At 35.3% G+C, this 17,098-nt stretch overlaps 1 protein-coding gene across 3 annotated transcripts in view; it reads left to right on the forward strand.

Moving 5' to 3' along the window:
• CDH7 (cadherin 7) overlaps window positions 1-17,098 on the forward strand; it is a 135,807-nt gene that overhangs the window by 49,740 nt on the left and 68,969 nt on the right. For all 3 annotated transcript variants that reach the window (XM_021930206.2, XM_021930207.2, XM_021930208.2), the window contains exons 3-4: window positions 4,824-5,118; window positions 9,975-10,094. In XM_021930206.2, coding sequence (XP_021785898.2) covers window positions 4,824-5,118; window positions 9,975-10,094 — 415 coding nt within the window. The remainder of the gene's footprint in view (window positions 1-4,823; window positions 5,119-9,974; window positions 10,095-17,098) is intronic.

The raw sequence follows: 17,098 nt of genomic DNA on the forward strand, positions 1-17,098 counted from the left end.
CCATGAGCAACAAAGCAAGGCATCTGAACTCCATCTAAGTGGTTCAGAGGATTATGGAGAACAAACCAGAGATATAGGATGTTTTTTGTTTTGTTTTGTTTTGTTTTTCTTTAAAAAGCTATTAAAACTTACAAGGACAGAAATTGAAATAAAACAAATACTGCTATTTTACAAAGTGGATTATAAATTTACCAAATTTAATACAACAGACTTTATTAAGTCTGTTTATCACATAGTGATAAAAAGAACTTAGTTCTTAAGGAGTTTATAAATTAAAGTTGAATATAAAAATAACTAGGGTTTCAATATAAAGCAGAATTAAATGAATTCTATCATAGAAATTGAAATAAGAAACTATGGGAAATTAACAGGACAGTTGTAAAACTTCAGAAAAAGGGCACTTGCATCGAGCTGAATTGGATGTCTGTGAGTGGGTGTGTTGGGAAGCATGGGAAATGCTTGCTATGCTCAGGCAGTGAGAACTAGTCCAGCACGCTTGGACCATAGACTACACTGTGAGATGTGGTGGAAAAACAAGGCCAGGGAGATAGAATGGAATCGGATTGGGACTCATGCCTAGAATTTTCGATTAAATCCATAGACCATGGGAAGCAATTAAATATATTTGGTGAGCATGCTGAAAAGGCCAAAGAAGGAGGATCAAGAGTCAGCCCAGTAAATGTTCCATACACTTTGAAATAGCACAGATGTACTTTCCATAGGCTCTAAAATGAGCATAAACATAGCAATAGATGCTTCCTAGAATAATCAGCCACAATTGGCTGGACCATCCGGAAGTTCCAGGCCATGCCCAGGGGCTGATCCATCATGAAAGTCCTTCAGAGCTAACATTGTTGTGCAAATATGATATATTATGATATCTCAGTGTTATCTTTCAGCACTTATCAATAAAGATACTCTTGTGGACAAAAACATATTTAATGAGGGGTGTGATAGAATTTAATATATGTTTTAGAGGAAATAATTTGATTCTGACAGCCTAGACAATGTGAGTTATTAAATTAAAAAATAATTGAGATGTTTTGCAATAGCCCAAGTGAAAGGTTTGATGATTCTGAACTAGGATTATAGTTCAGAATGAATGAAAAAGGGCTCGGATACAATAGACTCATGGTGGGGGTTGCTCTATGAAGCAGGGCCTGATGGAACATTAATGGATTATTCACAGATATATTTTAGGGTACATGTAAAATGTAATTTGCATTCATGGTCTATGTAGTTTATGAGAGTCTGATATTTCTTACATATTAATACATAATGCTGACATAATGACACAGGATTTACATAATCGTACCTCCTCCTCAACTTATCTGTTGCCTTATCATGAGCTAGATTCAACTAAGCTTCTATGCCTCTCATGTTTTGTGCTCATTTGAAAAAATAAAATCTGTAAATAGTTACTTTGAAGTCAAAACAAATACTTTGAAAATGATTTAGGAACCCAGGCAGTAAAGGTAAATTTTATCTGCTTATTAATATTTTTTTTTATTATTGTTTAGGCTAATCTCAGGTTCACATTTGCAAGGGTATTTGTGAGTAGAATAGACTTAGGTGATTCGCTGTTCTGCCCCCAAATAGAGCACAAATACTTGTCTTTGGTGGCATTGTTTCTTTTGCTTATGTACTTATTTACCATTTTATAGGAACATAGTTTGTTTTTTTCTTGGTCAAAGGTTTTCACAGCGGAGAGTAACATTTTTCTGTTCGGGTTGTTATAGTTATTCTCAAAGGTGTCTATGCATGTGTCCATGCATGTGTGTGTGTGTCCGTGAGCGTGCACGTGCCTGCATAGACACTTGTCAACTTAAGAACGTGATTTGCTATTTCTCTACTTGAGAACATTTTTCTTCTTTGCTGAGCATTCTTTTTCATCAAAGAGAGAGGAGTTTTTTACTAAGAGTGTGGGTTTCACTCCACCTATTAGGATTAGTAAAATGCACAAAGTCTCACAGATTAAATGTCTGAATGCCTCAGATAATTATGTACCCATTTTAACAATTCAAAGTTGGTCCCTTTTAACCACAGATGCTTACAGTAACTTTGCAAAGACACTGAACATAGGCTCCAAGCAATTTTCTGCTTGTGAATTTTGGCAGTGGTTAGAAGCCTAGTGATGGTACCAGCTGGGAGAAAATTGTCAGCGATGGGAAGAATAGTAAAGTTTAGGGCTCCTGAAACAGGATGTGTGCGGGGCTGGGGGTGGTGGGGCATGGGTGGGGCACGGGAAGGTAGTAGAAGAGGAAGAATTTGATTGTTGAATGATTGGAGAATCCAGCAGTATGAAACTTTTTTAAGTTCTGATGCTGTCAGTAATGGAGAACAACTGACAACCCCATAATGTTTAATAAAATGCGGCGTCAGAGCTCAGGTTGAAGTTCACAGTCAGGACTTACTTAGTGATTTTTCTTGAAAATAGATTTGTTTTGTTTCTCATACTTGGAATGCCACAGGGACACTGTAGCACCATGCCACGAAAACAGTGATCAGCTGGTAGGAATTAGGTAAATGAATCATAAGGTTTTGTTCTGTAAATGAAAATCGTTCATGTGATTTCAGTGTAAAAAAGCTTTGATTAAAGACATGACTCATGTATAATTGATATTTCTTGTGGTCTTCTGGATGTTCTAACATTGCACGCCACTGTCAGCAGTAACGTGTAGATAAGTTGCCACCAGCTGCCGCCCCATGGGAGCACAGATGAGGGTGAGGGAGCCTTAGGAGAGCAGCATTGAGCATTTGAGCGGCCCAGGGACTGGAAGCTTGTTTTAAAAACAACTTGTTTTCATCCATCATCTGCATTTGTCTTGGGAGTCAAGTTTTTCGCTATGTGCTACTGAGTGTGGTGGAGTTTATTGTTATGTAATGGCAAGAAGGGACCCTGTTGGTAAGTCATAAAACGTACAGATGGAAACCACTCGAAGCACTGAGCTTTTTGAAGATTTGGGGGGTGATCAGGTGGGGTTGGTTGCATATTCCCTTCTTTCCTCACATTCCCCTTTGCATCAACTCTTGAAGACCCTAGCAGACAGCACAACAGTTCCTATCCTGGAGGCTGGATCTCATTATAGGGAGTGGGGATGTGGGCTTTAGACCAGCCTGCCGGTTTTCATAATCCTGTGTCTGCCAGAGTTGGCTGGGCCACTTCAGGCAAGGTTCTTAGCCTTTTTCTACCTCAGTTTCCTCATTTGTTAGTAGGATTAAGGGCAAATGTGAATATTGAATGAGTTACTATGTAAATAATGTTTTACCCATGTAACAAACCTTCACATGTACCTCCGAACCTAAAATAAAAGTATTGTTTTGTTAAAAAAAAAAAGAATGTTAAGCATAGTGACTGACATCTAGGAAGTTCTTAATAATTAAAACTATAATAATTCTCATATTTCACCCTTTGTATTATAAATTAGAGGGAGTTACATATATAATCATAACCCTTAAAATGACTTAAGAAAGTTAAATAATTCACAATAGTTGAAGAACACACCTTTTCCGTACACTGAATAAACGTATGGCTTAGGATCCACTAGATAATTCACACTGAAAAAAATTAAATTATAACTGGTGCCAGAAATATACTTTTTGTATTATGTAGTCCTATCGAAACCAAAAGATAAATCAGGTATTCAAGTACTTGTAAGCAGAGGATAAACACAGCTGTTACAGTGCAGTAAAACAATCATTTACAGAAATTCAAGGTACAAAAAGCTATGTCCTCAACAGCTACCAGGGAAGGATGAAAATGTACTGTGTCCATACTTTCCTCGGTGTTTTTTTTTTTTTTCATATTTTATATCTCTTTAGCACCTTGTCTTTTAAAAAATGCAAACGTAGTTCTGAAGGGCAGCGAAAAGCTTTATTATTTGGTAAATTGGATTTTACATTCATATTAACCAAAGCCCAGAATGATGGCAGTTATAGGGGGTGAAAGATTGTTGAGATGACGTATTGAGTAGCGCGTTTCTCAGGTTATGAAGTTCAGGAAAATGTGTAATTACGTCTGAGTTTCCTGAGGTTCCTGTGTTCAGCATAATGTTCTGACATACAGCAGGGACAGCTCCAGATGTGAAACGCAAATCTGGAGGGACTGCTGTGCTGCTGATGCTGTGCTTAATCATGCAAGTCGAATGCAATTCTTGGTATTTCAAGAAAGGGTTTAGCTGAAGTCCCATGCGTGTATTGATTTAAAATTCCTACTTGAGAGAGCTGTGTCATTTTTTTTCAGCTCCAATTTTTAAAATACAGAACAGGATTTGGAGACAGATTTAGAGACTGGACATCCAGCCATACTCGTTAATCACAGAAAGGAGTGTGAGTTGGGACAGGGCAGGAAGGAGGGAGAGAAGGGCACCCTTAAATAATATGGGGGTTTTTTAAGCGTATTAAATGGTATGTTGGAACTAGATTTACAAATGTTCTATAGAAAGTTTCTTTGCTTGGAGTAGATCAAATCAATCAATTATACATGTTTACTGAATGCCTGCTCTGTTCAAAGAAGATGGCTAAAACTGGCAAGGACAGATCAAATAAAAAATAACACTACAATCAGTTCCCAACTTTGGGACTGATATAAGATACCTTTGGAAATGTGACTGTTTACAGGAAGAAATGAAATTGTCTTGCTCACAAGTACAAGCTGACACATTCTCATAGCCTTTCTGCTGTGCACAATAAGCATTCAGCTTATCTTTCCAAGAACAATAAAATTTCGTGTACTCCTACCTGACATAAGAATTATTTTTACATATCTCCGTATCGCTGACTCTCTTGTAAGTTAATCTCATCTCACATGAATTTTTCACCAGCTTCACTCTGATGTTGATAAAGGAGATGGTTCCATCAAATACATCTTGTCAGGCGAAGGGGCAAGTTCCATTTTCATTATTGATGAGAACACTGGGGATATTCATGCCACCAAGAGACTGGATCGTGAGGAGCAGGCCTACTACACGCTCCGAGCTCAAGCTCTGGACAGGCTCACCAACAAACCCGTGGAGCCCGAGTCGGAGTTTGTCATCAAAATTCAAGATATCAACGACAACGAACCCAAATTTTTGGATGGCCCATACACGGCAGGAGTTCCAGAAATGTCTCCTGTGGGTAAGTAAAGAACAATCTGCTTTGTAGGCTGTGGCTGATTTGGGGAGTTTTTTATTTAAAATTAAATCATCCTTAAGTACTGAATAGACTGTATGTACGTAGCAATTGTCAGTTAGGGTGAGGGAAACGTTTGAGACATGTTGGTGGCCAGTATCCATTAACTTCACTTATTTATTTATTTGTATGGAAAATTAGGAAATTGTTTTTGTACAGCTATTTCAGTGTTTTCAGGAAATTACTTTACTCTTACATTTTTTTAACTTGATATTTATTTACATTTTTAAATGATTACAGTGATGCCTCAGAGGTTAACAAATAGAATTCTTCCAGACACAGGCCAGTGATGATCTTTTACTTTTCTTTCCATGATATTAAGATATTGATTCATTGTTCTAAACATCTCTCTATGGCCAGTGTATCAAGAAGGCCATTGATGGCTAGCCAGGCTAATATTTGGATCGGCTGATCTGTTTAATTGTAATGAGTATAATTGAACCTACAAATGGCCATCCACATACCACCACTGATTATTTCAAAATTTTAAGTTCAGGGATATATGTGCAGATGTGCAGGTTAGATAGGTAAACGTGTGCCATGGTGGTTTGCTGCACAGATTATCCCATCACCTAAGTATTAAGCCCAGCATCCCTAAATTACTCTTCCTGATGCTCTCCCTCCTCCCCCAACCCTTCAACAGGCCCCAGTGTGTGTTGTTCCCTGCCATGTGTCCATGCCACCATTAATTAAAAAAAAATTATCCAAAAACTTAAATGAATGAAAATTTATAGTGAATTTATAGCAATGGTAAGGAGATACCCATTTGGAGATATATATTTTACAAAATGAAGGCTTTTTTGTTCAAAGGCCTTTTGTCATTGCACCATTACTAGAAAGATAGCAAGTAAAGTACTTCTAGTGTGTACTTTATTTATATCGAATAATAGAAATTCTCTTTTAAATTTCATTTATTCAAGTACTTTTGGAATAGTTTACAGCCAGCATGTAATTTAAGTGTAGGCAATCTTACAAAAAAAAATAAAAAGTTACGAGACTGGGTGAGAGATGGATTGATTTATATATTAATTTCCTGCTGTTTTTAATATTGAAATAGGAAGTTTATTTAAAATAATAATGGAACTTGTATTTTAATACATGGACATTTTAACCAATGTGATTTATTTTTTTTAAAGGTCATTTCATTCATCCAATCATACAATCAACATACCTACGACCCTGAGGAGTGGGGTTGCAAAGATGTGTATAATGTGTGCTCTTAAAGGGATCGCAGTCTAGTGGCCCTAAATTTCTGTTCCTATTAGAAGAGAGAGGGGAAATTATTTGGGGCACCACCATGCCTCTAGCTGCTAGGCAAATGCCAAATGACAAAGAGACAGAAGAATCAATGTTTGTGGCCAGGAAGAATTTGAACCATAGTGGCATGATCTTACTATAATTAGCACATATGTAAGCATTGCTAGCATTTCTGTGACCAAACAGGTGTGTTCACTCTTCCTCACTACCATCCACACCTTCCAAGTGCTTTCTGCTGTTCCTGCTTACCAACAAGAGCAGCAGCAACAGTAACTGTTACAAAATATTGAAGATTTTAGAAAAAAGAAAGGGCACATCTTCCTCCCCAAATTAGTAATGTTTGGTAAATAAGGAATTTTTGAGATGTGTTTGAGCAATTTAATTCAACTTCATACTCCTAGTTCTCATGGACATTTTGGTTGTTCTTCATTGGCTTGCCAGTGTTTTCCTTTCCCATATAGAATATAGATATGCAAATTGTGTAGATGTGAACTTTTTGTTGTAGAAGCTAATAGTGGCCAGGTGCAGTGGCTCATGCCTGTAATCCCAGCACTTTGGGAGGCAGAGATGGGCGGATCACGAGGTCAGGGGATCGAGACCATCCTGGCTAACAGAGTGAAACCCTGTGTCTACTAAAAATACAAAAAATTAGCTGAGCGTGGTGGCGGGCACCTGTAGTCCCAGCTACTCGGGAGGCTGAGGCAGGAGAATGGCGGGAACCCTAGAAGCAAAGATTGCAGTGAGCTAAGATCTCGCCACTGCACTCCTGCCTGAGAGACAGAGCAAGACTCCATCTCAAAAAAAAAAAAAAAAATCTAATAGTGCACTGTCGTTTTGATTTTGATGGTACTCTGACATGAAACAGCATGACTATTATGCACACTTAATATATGTTATAAGTTAAATAACTTATGTTATTTAAGTGTGTGTAATAGTCATTGATAGTCATGCTGTTTCATATCACAATACCTTTTTGCTTTTCTTTATTTTTTCTTTTCTTTTCTTTTCTTTCTTTTTTTTTTTTTTTTTTTGAGACAGAGTCTTGCTGTGTTTACAGACTGGAGTGCAGTGGCATGATCTCGACTCACTGCAACTTCCGCCTCCCAGGTTCAAGCAATTCTCTTGCCTCAGCCTCCTGAGTAACTGGGACTACAGGCGTACACCACCACGCCCAGCTAATTTTTGTATTTTTAGTAGAAATGGGGTTCCACCATTTTGGCCAGGATGATCTCGATCTCTTGACCTCGTGATCTGCCCGACTCAGTCTTCCAAAGTGCTGGGATTACAGGCGTGAGCCACTGCACCTGGCCCATATCGCAGTGCTTAAATAATTTATATTTAAATTATTTACTTGGCTGATTCAAATGGGTTCGGAACTTTCTCAGAAAATTATTTTCAGATGTCTTCAGGGTTTATCTGACACTGATTCAGACAATTAAGTTAATATAAAAATTGGGACATAGAACATGGAATACCTAAACTACATAACATATGTTGTATGGACTTACAGTTTATCAAACACTACAGTTAATCAAAGTGCTTAAGTCTAACCAAGTATAATAACCATCAAATAGTATGATATAGGCCATGCAGGTTTTCAGTGTTTAATATCCAGGGATCTTTTTTTATTAGATGTTAACTAATCCTAAAATTTTAAACACACTAGTAAGCCTTTAGGATATTTTGTTTATTGCCAGAAGAACATAGACAGGCATGGCAAGTTTAAATTTATTTGTGAATATGTGTGTGTGTTATCTGGTTTGTGTGTCTATATGTGTTAAATGAGATAATGAACTTTTCAGGAAAAAAAAGTATTATTGTTCATAGCCAAACTTACTGAAGTTTAGTTTTTATTATTTGGTTTAAAATTGTTTTCTTTCTTTTAAAATGAAGTAGCAAAATCATACTTAGGAATATTACCAAAATAAATATTGTAAAGCTGATACATATAGAGGAAAGAGAGAACATCAATGTAATTTATTATAACATTTAAAATATTCAAAATTTAATTCTTAAAAAAGATTTAAAAATACTCATTATTTACCATCTTGGCCCCACCAGATATCTGCAGAGCACAATCATCTAAGTCCATAAAATAAAAAACTTCAGGCTGGGTGTGGTGGCTCACACCTGGAATCCCAGCACTTTGGGAGGCTGAGGCAGGCGGATAACCTGAAGTCGGGAGTTCGAGACCAGCCTGACCAACATGGAGAAACCCTGTCTCTATTAAAAATACAAAATTAGCTGGGCATGGTGGCATATGCCTGTAATTCCAGCTACTCAGGAGGCTGAAGCAGCAGAATCACTTGAACCCGGGAGGCAGAGGTTACAGTGAGCCGAGACTGTGCCATTGCACTCCAACCTGGGCAGAAGAGTGAAACTCCGTCTCAAAATATAAAATAAAATAAATAAAACTTTATGGTTTAAAGAATAGTACTGTACACTTAACTTTCATAATTTCCACATAATTTTAAAGAAAATGGAATTGGCAATGAAATATATATAGAAAATAAAGTGGATTTATAGCAAAGTGGACATTAATGACTTGCTTAAGGCATTTTGAAAGAGATATTTACATAGAAATCAATCTAAAAATATGTTAGCTTTAAAATGTCATATTCAGGTAATTATTTGAAACAAACTAGGACTTAAAGAATACATGAAGAAAGGGACCTGTTCCATATTTAAAAGACAGGATATTTACTAAATAATAGTATATAACTAAATATATAAACTAAGCAAACATGAGTCTTTCTGATATTTTAAAGATTACATTCCAAATGGAAAAAAATAACAGATCAGAAGAAATGCTTTCCATATTGAATGTGTGAATACATAGTAAATGAAGAAAGAATACAACATTTCATATGTAACATCATATGTTGTACATCATATGTAACAACCAAAAACCTATCTATGCAATTTTTAAAGTTGCCGAAGAGGTTTGGTTTAAATTTTCATTTCCTGTTTTGTTTTTAAATCAATTGGCAGAGAAAATTTTAAAAAATCCCAAGGAGATAGGGTAGCCACCTAATATCCAGTTAGGTGCATCAAATATTCTTTACCAGTTAATGACATTTTGGTTTCTATCTGGATCATCTTAACCATGACATTTTTGTACCTGCAATGATTCAAGTGTCCAAGATGCTGTTATCATGCTGTTTTCTAGACAGTGATTGAGTCTTATAGAAGCTGCTCTTGATGAAAATATATTACCTGAACCCAATGGATGAGACACCTAAAGTTTCAGTCCCATCCGATTCGGAGTATATCCCAGCCTAATGTGCATCATCGATGGTATTTTTTTTTTTTTGCCAGAATATTTTCTTATCCCTTAAATATTTCAAGGGTTTTGTTAATATCTGTCATCTCTTTGGAGCTGGTTTATTTTAAAATAATACGGTATCAATTTTTTTATGTGCCTTGAAAAAGATAAATGAAAAATTTCAAATAAGCTTAATGTGGAATCAGTAACATTTTGTAAGTTATTTTGTTTTGTGGTATTTGGAAGTTTTTAATTCAGTGGTTTTGGGATTGGCGTCTAGGGACCTCAGTGGTACAAGTGACAGCGACAGATGCTGATGATCCTACGTATGGCAACAGTGCCAGAGTGGTCTACAGTATTCTGCAAGGACAGCCATACTTCTCAGTGGAGCCAAAGACAGGTAAAAATTGAAATGTGACATTCTTGTAGAGTCATAATTTGTTTGTTTCTTACAATTAATATGATTATTTCTAAATATAGTTGACACTAATAACATACTATTTTATTCTGCTTCTCCCAATATGTCTACTTTGGTAAGCGTCATATTATTGAGGATTTATCACCATTTAAAATATTTTATTTTAGTCATCAGTGTCTTAACAAAATGAAAAATAATGCTATATATTCAAAAGTATTTCAGTTTCTATCTCCTGAATGCTTAAGGAAATTTTGATACTTTACCTCAGAGTTTTACTTGTGTTTTGTTTTGTGTTTTCATTCACACAGGAAATTATACATGGTAATCTTTACATCTCAAACAGAAACCACTCTGCCATGTAATATAATAGGTAGTAGTTTCAGTTTATTCTTCCAGATGGTACTTTTCTCAGGGAAATAAGTTTAAACATAACAGTTAGGGTGATGATCTGCCAAATCAAAAGCGAAACTAAATATATCTATTTTTTAATTTGGGGGAACAATTTGTACTGGGTTGAAAAGTGGTATGGATAGAATATGTAGTTGGTTTGTTCTGTTTTGCTTTTAAGCTGAAACCGTTTACATTGACTATACCATGGGACATTGTTATCTTGGTTATTAATTGATATTTTAATGTATTCAGTTTTTCTGGTCCTGTGTGTGTAGGGAAGGGCGGGTGGGTGTGAATATTACTGATTCACACAGGCGGGTGTGAATAACACTGATTTTTTTAATCACTGTGAAAATCCATGTTTTCTCTTTTTAAAAATAATTTTGCCTTTATCATGGAGTTAGAATTATTCAAATATATAAATTTATGATTATGAATATTCATCAGTACCTGTAATCCTAAATGAATATTTTAATGTCATTGATCTTGTTTTTCATATTTATAAAAAGGGCAATATTAATTTATTCTCATGAACACCTTTTGGGAATGACCATTGTAATGTGCATGAACAGAGAAGTAAATTCAATCTTAGCTCATTCATTAGAGCTTTCATAGAGATGGAATGCATATTTTATACCAGTGTAGAGATGGGGCTTGGAAACCACATGGAAAGTCTAACAAGGAAGAAACAGTCATGATTAAGCAAGTATTAAAGGAGAAGTAAATGAAAGTATTTGATTTATGATATGAATCCTGTGAATGTGGAAAGCGTGCTTCTGTTTGACTGGATGATAGATCTGAGAAACCTAAATTCAAACACCCACCTCTTCCCTTCTATGCCTACTCTTGACAACCTAAAAAGACATTGACAAGTTCCTGACAATTTGCTCACAATCATACACTCCTGCCTTATATAACTTGTCCAAAAATAGCGTGTATTAAGTTCAAGGATTAAATATTTTGCTGCTACTAATGATTGGCTTGTGATTTTGGCTTTGCAGCAGAATAACAGGATTTCCATGTAACACTATGGAGATAAAGCCTTACCGGTTGATCAACTAGACAATGGTATATGTCATAGGATTACATTATTAATACTTCAAACCTGATTTTAATTTCAGAGTTGAAGGGATTGTGTGTTTCAAGAGAAGAGGAAAGTTTAGTTTAGTTTTTTTTAATACTGTAACTATGGTAATCACTGGAACTTCTTTTTACATGGTCATTAATGCAGAGATATTCTGGGCATCTTTTTCCTCTCTGCTAATTTATAATACGTAGAGTACATTTCTTGTGAGAAAAAATAAATTACATGTTTTTCTGACAGAAATGGGAAGTTTTCAGACCTAAAGGGCATGGGGAATTGTAAATCAAGGTTCACTTAGTCTTGTTAGTCTTCCTTTCCTGATGTCTGTCTGATTCATTTATATGTGAGAAATAACATTATTTCTCCTTCAAATCTGAGGGTTTTGGGTCAGAAAGTAAAATTTTGACAGGAAAAATGTTGAAATTATGCTAAATAAAAATTATGTAACCATAGGCACAAGCCATCACTGTTAGGTGTATTTCTATAAATTTCTTCTTCTCAATTTCTAAGAAAATAACATGACTAAAATCTCAGAGCACAAATTTTCATCTATAGCACTATTTACAGGCTGAATGACCAGAGGGAAACTGTATTTTCTGCATCAATTTCTCCTTCCCCCAAGCTAGAATGTGAGTAGTTGCAAAACCCAGTGTTGACGGTTGACTTTAACAAGCAAGGTAGCATGACACTGGAAACAAGGTAAAGCACATTCCCTTCAAACTTCTCAACACCTATCTTCATAGTGTCCACAAACTTACTAGGGGATTACGGACATTACATTTATTCCATTAAACATACTTAAGATCATTCTAAGGTGTATCTATTTATTTTGTAACCTGCAAGCAAACAGATAACTTTTTGGGGTCTATGTGATATATGGGAGGACTGGCTACCTAATTCGTAACTTAAAATGAACATGCAGGTCCTTTATTCTTAAATGATTAAGGATTTGAAGACATCAGCAGCAGAGCTTTAAACTAAGTACAGGGTAAGAATGATGGTACAGCTCACCTGACCATGAAGCAAGCCGTGGAAAATGAATTGAGTGTTAAACATCATTTGTCATTTAGGACTTCTTTTTTTAGACATAAGAAGTATGATTACGTGGTGACTGCATTATGTGTTGCATGCATACCTATTACATCATAATTTTATGTAAAGGGTATTGCCATAACAAGTGACCCCTTCCAACTACACCCTTCACACACTCCCGGTTCTCATTCTATGCAAGAGTGCTGTCTCTTTTGAAAGCTTGCTGAGAACATCTCCCACAGGTTGCAAAAAGAGTCCTTTCCTCAATGACTCTTCATTTTCTGCCAGCACTGGAATTCTTTGATGTTCCAGAAGCTTCCAACTTTACTACTTCACTGTTGTTGGCTCTTCTCCATCTTTTTACAGCTCTTTCGTATCTACACTACAGATAGACAAGTCAAATAATACAGAGCTTAGGCACAAAATTAGGAAGAAATAGAAACTCATTAGCAGATTTTTATCTTAAGTGTAAAACAAAATGAGCATCCAAAAACTTTTGTGATTTTGTTTTATAAATAGGTTCCTCCTCCCAAGAGTTTTCTCAGCTAATCAGTAACATAGTTTCTGCATAGCCAGGGCTGTGCATTTCTTTCATATTTGATTTACTGATAAATGTCTGTAATAAAGGTGCCATACTTGATTTTATTGCCTATTATATGAAATTCATTTATAATTTGTATTCCAGTATTTAAACGATTATCATCAAAGGATATTTTTAAAAATAGAAAGCAAGCCTGAAACATTTGTGCTCATTTCAGTTTCTAAGTTCCTTTGAAATTTAACTTTCAAGCATCATGAATATCTTTTTTAACTTGAAACTGCTTTGTTCAGGATCTGTTTCTTCTTGCCTCAGTGTCTACATTTGCAAGAAAGAGTGTTGCTTGACCCCAATCTGTATTCGTCTCTGTAATTCTACAAATATGTAACACAAGACTACACAATGTATTGCACTCATAATATTTTTAAAATATAAAGTGGTACATTTATCTTCACAATGCAATTCAAGTCTCAAAGATGCACGTACTTAAGGATGTTTATACATCCCATTCTCCATTTTATTTCTAATTTACTTTTAGTTAACTTTGTATGCCTCAAGGTTTCGAGTTTTTTCTTTTTTAATTTCAATAGTTATCAATATGTTACAGAATGAGTTGAGTTTATTATAATTGGTGAATTGCTCCAACAGGAGCTGTCCAAGGGAAAGAAGGTGGCAGTTAGGACTCAGAATAAATTTACAGAAGTGATCATTGTTATCCAGTCAGAATGTGCATGGGGGAGATAGCATAACAGCTGATCACATTGCATTAAAATATTCAATTGTGTCTTTATTAGCAAAACATCGTATTGGATTTTTTTTTTCCTGAATATGTACTATATTTCTAAACATCATGTAACATAGCACTCATTGATATAATGTAAAACAGAATAAGTTAATATTAGTCACAAGCATCACTGAGATATTTTAAATACTAAGAATACATATTGACAGAAACTGATTACATAAATACATATTCAGTTCATTACCAGTTATTTCTATTATTCTCATTCACTAGGGAATAATCACACAAAAATAATTATCTTTAAAGGAGTTACCAAGAGAGCTAACATGATATCCAATTAGTTCTGTTAGAACAAAAGCAAAGCAAACAGCCAAACTACATGTATTTGAAATTATTTTTTTGCTGTTGCATCATTCTCCTGTCCATATCTCAATGGTGCTGCCTTCATTGGCGGCTCCATTTTGGTGGTGGCCATACCAAATGGCTTTAGTTCATTCATGGTCCTTATGAGGTAGGAGACCAGCAGGACTTATTTTCTGGTCACAACCTTGTTGACCAAAACAGGATCTGGTTCAGACAGGATAAAGTGAAGAAACTGGCAGGAACCAGCAGATGTCAACACAAGCAGTCCTAGCTGCACTCATTGCTCATTGGCATAAGACACTCCCACCAGTGCCATGACAGTTTATAAATACTATGGCAACAACTTGAAAGTTACCACCCGTCTCTGTTGCAATGACCTGGAAGTTACTTCCCTTTTTCCTAGAAATTTCTAAATAATCTACCCCTCAATTTGCATTGACCCACTCCTTAATTTGCATGTAATTGAAATTGGGTTTACATAAGTATAAATAACTTTGCCAAGAGACCATAGATTGCAGAGTTTGGGCACAGTGACTATGAGTTAGCACTGCTCCACAAACAGCAGTACCATTTAATAAAAGTTGCTATCCAAAACCCACTGGATTACCCTTGAATTCTTTCTTGGGCAAAGCCAAGAACCTCCTGGGCTAAGTCCCAATTTGGGGGCTTGACTGTTTGGTATCACTTACCTCTTGATATATATTATTAAGTACATAAAAACCATAAGGAAACCAGTTTCTTTAAAGTCTAATTGTATGGTTTTAGAATTCTTGGAATAGCTACAGACAATAAAGGCTGTAATGGAGAGAGAAGGAGGCATGAAGGGCTTTGGGAGTTGGAAGTGCAGATGACCCAGATCCTGGTTGCTGTGAGAAGGTACTTCCTCAGTTAATAAGATCCCTGAGGAAGCCGATTTTGCAATATTGAGATTCCCCTTGGAATGGTAGTCCAGTCAAAGTGATATCCAAAAACGTTTATTTAGTTTTGGTGAGAACAAACCTAAAGGGTTGAGCCCTCACAATGTGAATCTCCCCAGCCCCTGTTTATTAATCCTTGGGTTCATGCAGTTGTCTAGACTCCTGAGGGTAATTTGAAGCCTGAGTATGCAGAACCTGTGTTCCATTCCTTCCCTAAAGTGCGGAAGATTTCAGAAATGGCTATCATCTGTTACATGAGGTACATATACCAAATTTTTAAAAAGATTCAATAGTAGCTGAATATGCATTAAAAAAATCATCTGAGGCTGATAGGATATTGGATCATCAGATTTTTTTCCTATACTTAAAAACAACTTTGAACAATAGCAATATAAGTTTATGTTTCACATGCACAATGCTTTTTGTGAACATGGATTATAAATAAATGAAAAGTTCTGAGTTATGGTATCAGATGATGTAGTTATAGAAAAATTATTATTCACAAAGCCTAAAATATGAGCCAATGTCTTTTCCAAAGAGCCCACAGATAGAATTCCTTTTTTTTTTTTTTTTTTTTTTGCTAAGCCTATGTGACTTAAAATTATTGATTATTATTAAGCATGAAAATCTCACAGAGTTAGAGGTATCCAGTTGGTCAAGACTAGACTTTACTAGTTCAGTAATATGATATTAACAATTTTCTGTCTGTGCGTGTATTTATATATACAATTATATAATACATGACAAAACACAAATGAAATCCAATGTATGAGAATGCTTTTCCAAATTTAGACAGTTTTTACTTAAAAGTAAAAGCGAGCAAATGCCTTACAAGTAGAAATCTATTAGTAGTGGGCGTTCTTATTTCAAATCAACTTTTCCCAATTATGTTATTCTTGTCAAAAATATGTTCAATAGTTGAGGCATTTGGAAATTACCTTTCCTACCTGCATTGATTTGCAAACTTTGTGATGATTTCTGCCTTGGAAAGGTGTTATTTATAGGCTCACTTATAAAGAGACAATTAGATGTGTGAAAAATAAGTGAGAAACGTTGACTACCAGACTTCGATCTTAACGATGCTATATTTCTTTTCAAAAATAATTCCGCTAAGCAAACCCTTGAGAGGATGAGGCTGCAGTGTTTCCCTTACTGATTAGTTGAGGGGTTATAGACTTCTCTCCATCACAATAAATATGCACAGACGATAACACACATATTGATATTAGAAGGAAAAATGAGAGATGAATCAAATTTTTTTAAAAAACATAAAAGTGGGACTTCCTTTCTAAAAATAACTCGTTTTATTAATATTTTTCATATAAATGAAATATGTGTTAGTCATGTTCAAAATAAGTAATGCTCAATTTTTAAAAAAAGGGTTACAGAAATAAAGATGATTAACAGCAAAAAAAACAAACAAACAAACAAACAAACAAAAAAACAGAAAAGAAAAGGTGGAGATATGTCCCAGAACTCTCACACAAAGATTGTTTATGTTTGGTGACAGTATTAGGGAAGTCAATATTTGCTTTGTTATAAATTAGAGTTAACAGAAGTATTGAAGAGCAAACATGAAAAATCTATAAAATCATTATGGCTCTAAGAAGAATATGTATTAGATACTTCACCTGGACCTAATTTGTATATGATTTTTTTTTCATTTTTATTATAATATTTCAAAGATCAATTATAAAATATATAGACACACATAAGGATTCATTGAAAGAGTTACGTAAAGTGAGCCTGGATTACCGTGACAATAGCATCCAACTACAGTTCGTGTAAGAGAATAAATGAGTAATGTCAAAAAATAAATAAGCAACCTGGACTTCTCAAATAAGTGTAATTTGAATGCTTAAAATACAGATCTGTTGCTGATGTATGTGTATGTTTGTGTTTGAGAGCTAGTGTGCTCAG

The sequence above is a fragment of the Papio anubis genome, chromosome 19 (assembly GCF_008728515.1).
Source record: "Papio anubis isolate 15944 chromosome 19, Panubis1.0, whole genome shotgun sequence".
Classification (NCBI taxonomy): domain Eukaryota; kingdom Metazoa; phylum Chordata; class Mammalia; order Primates; family Cercopithecidae; genus Papio; species Papio anubis.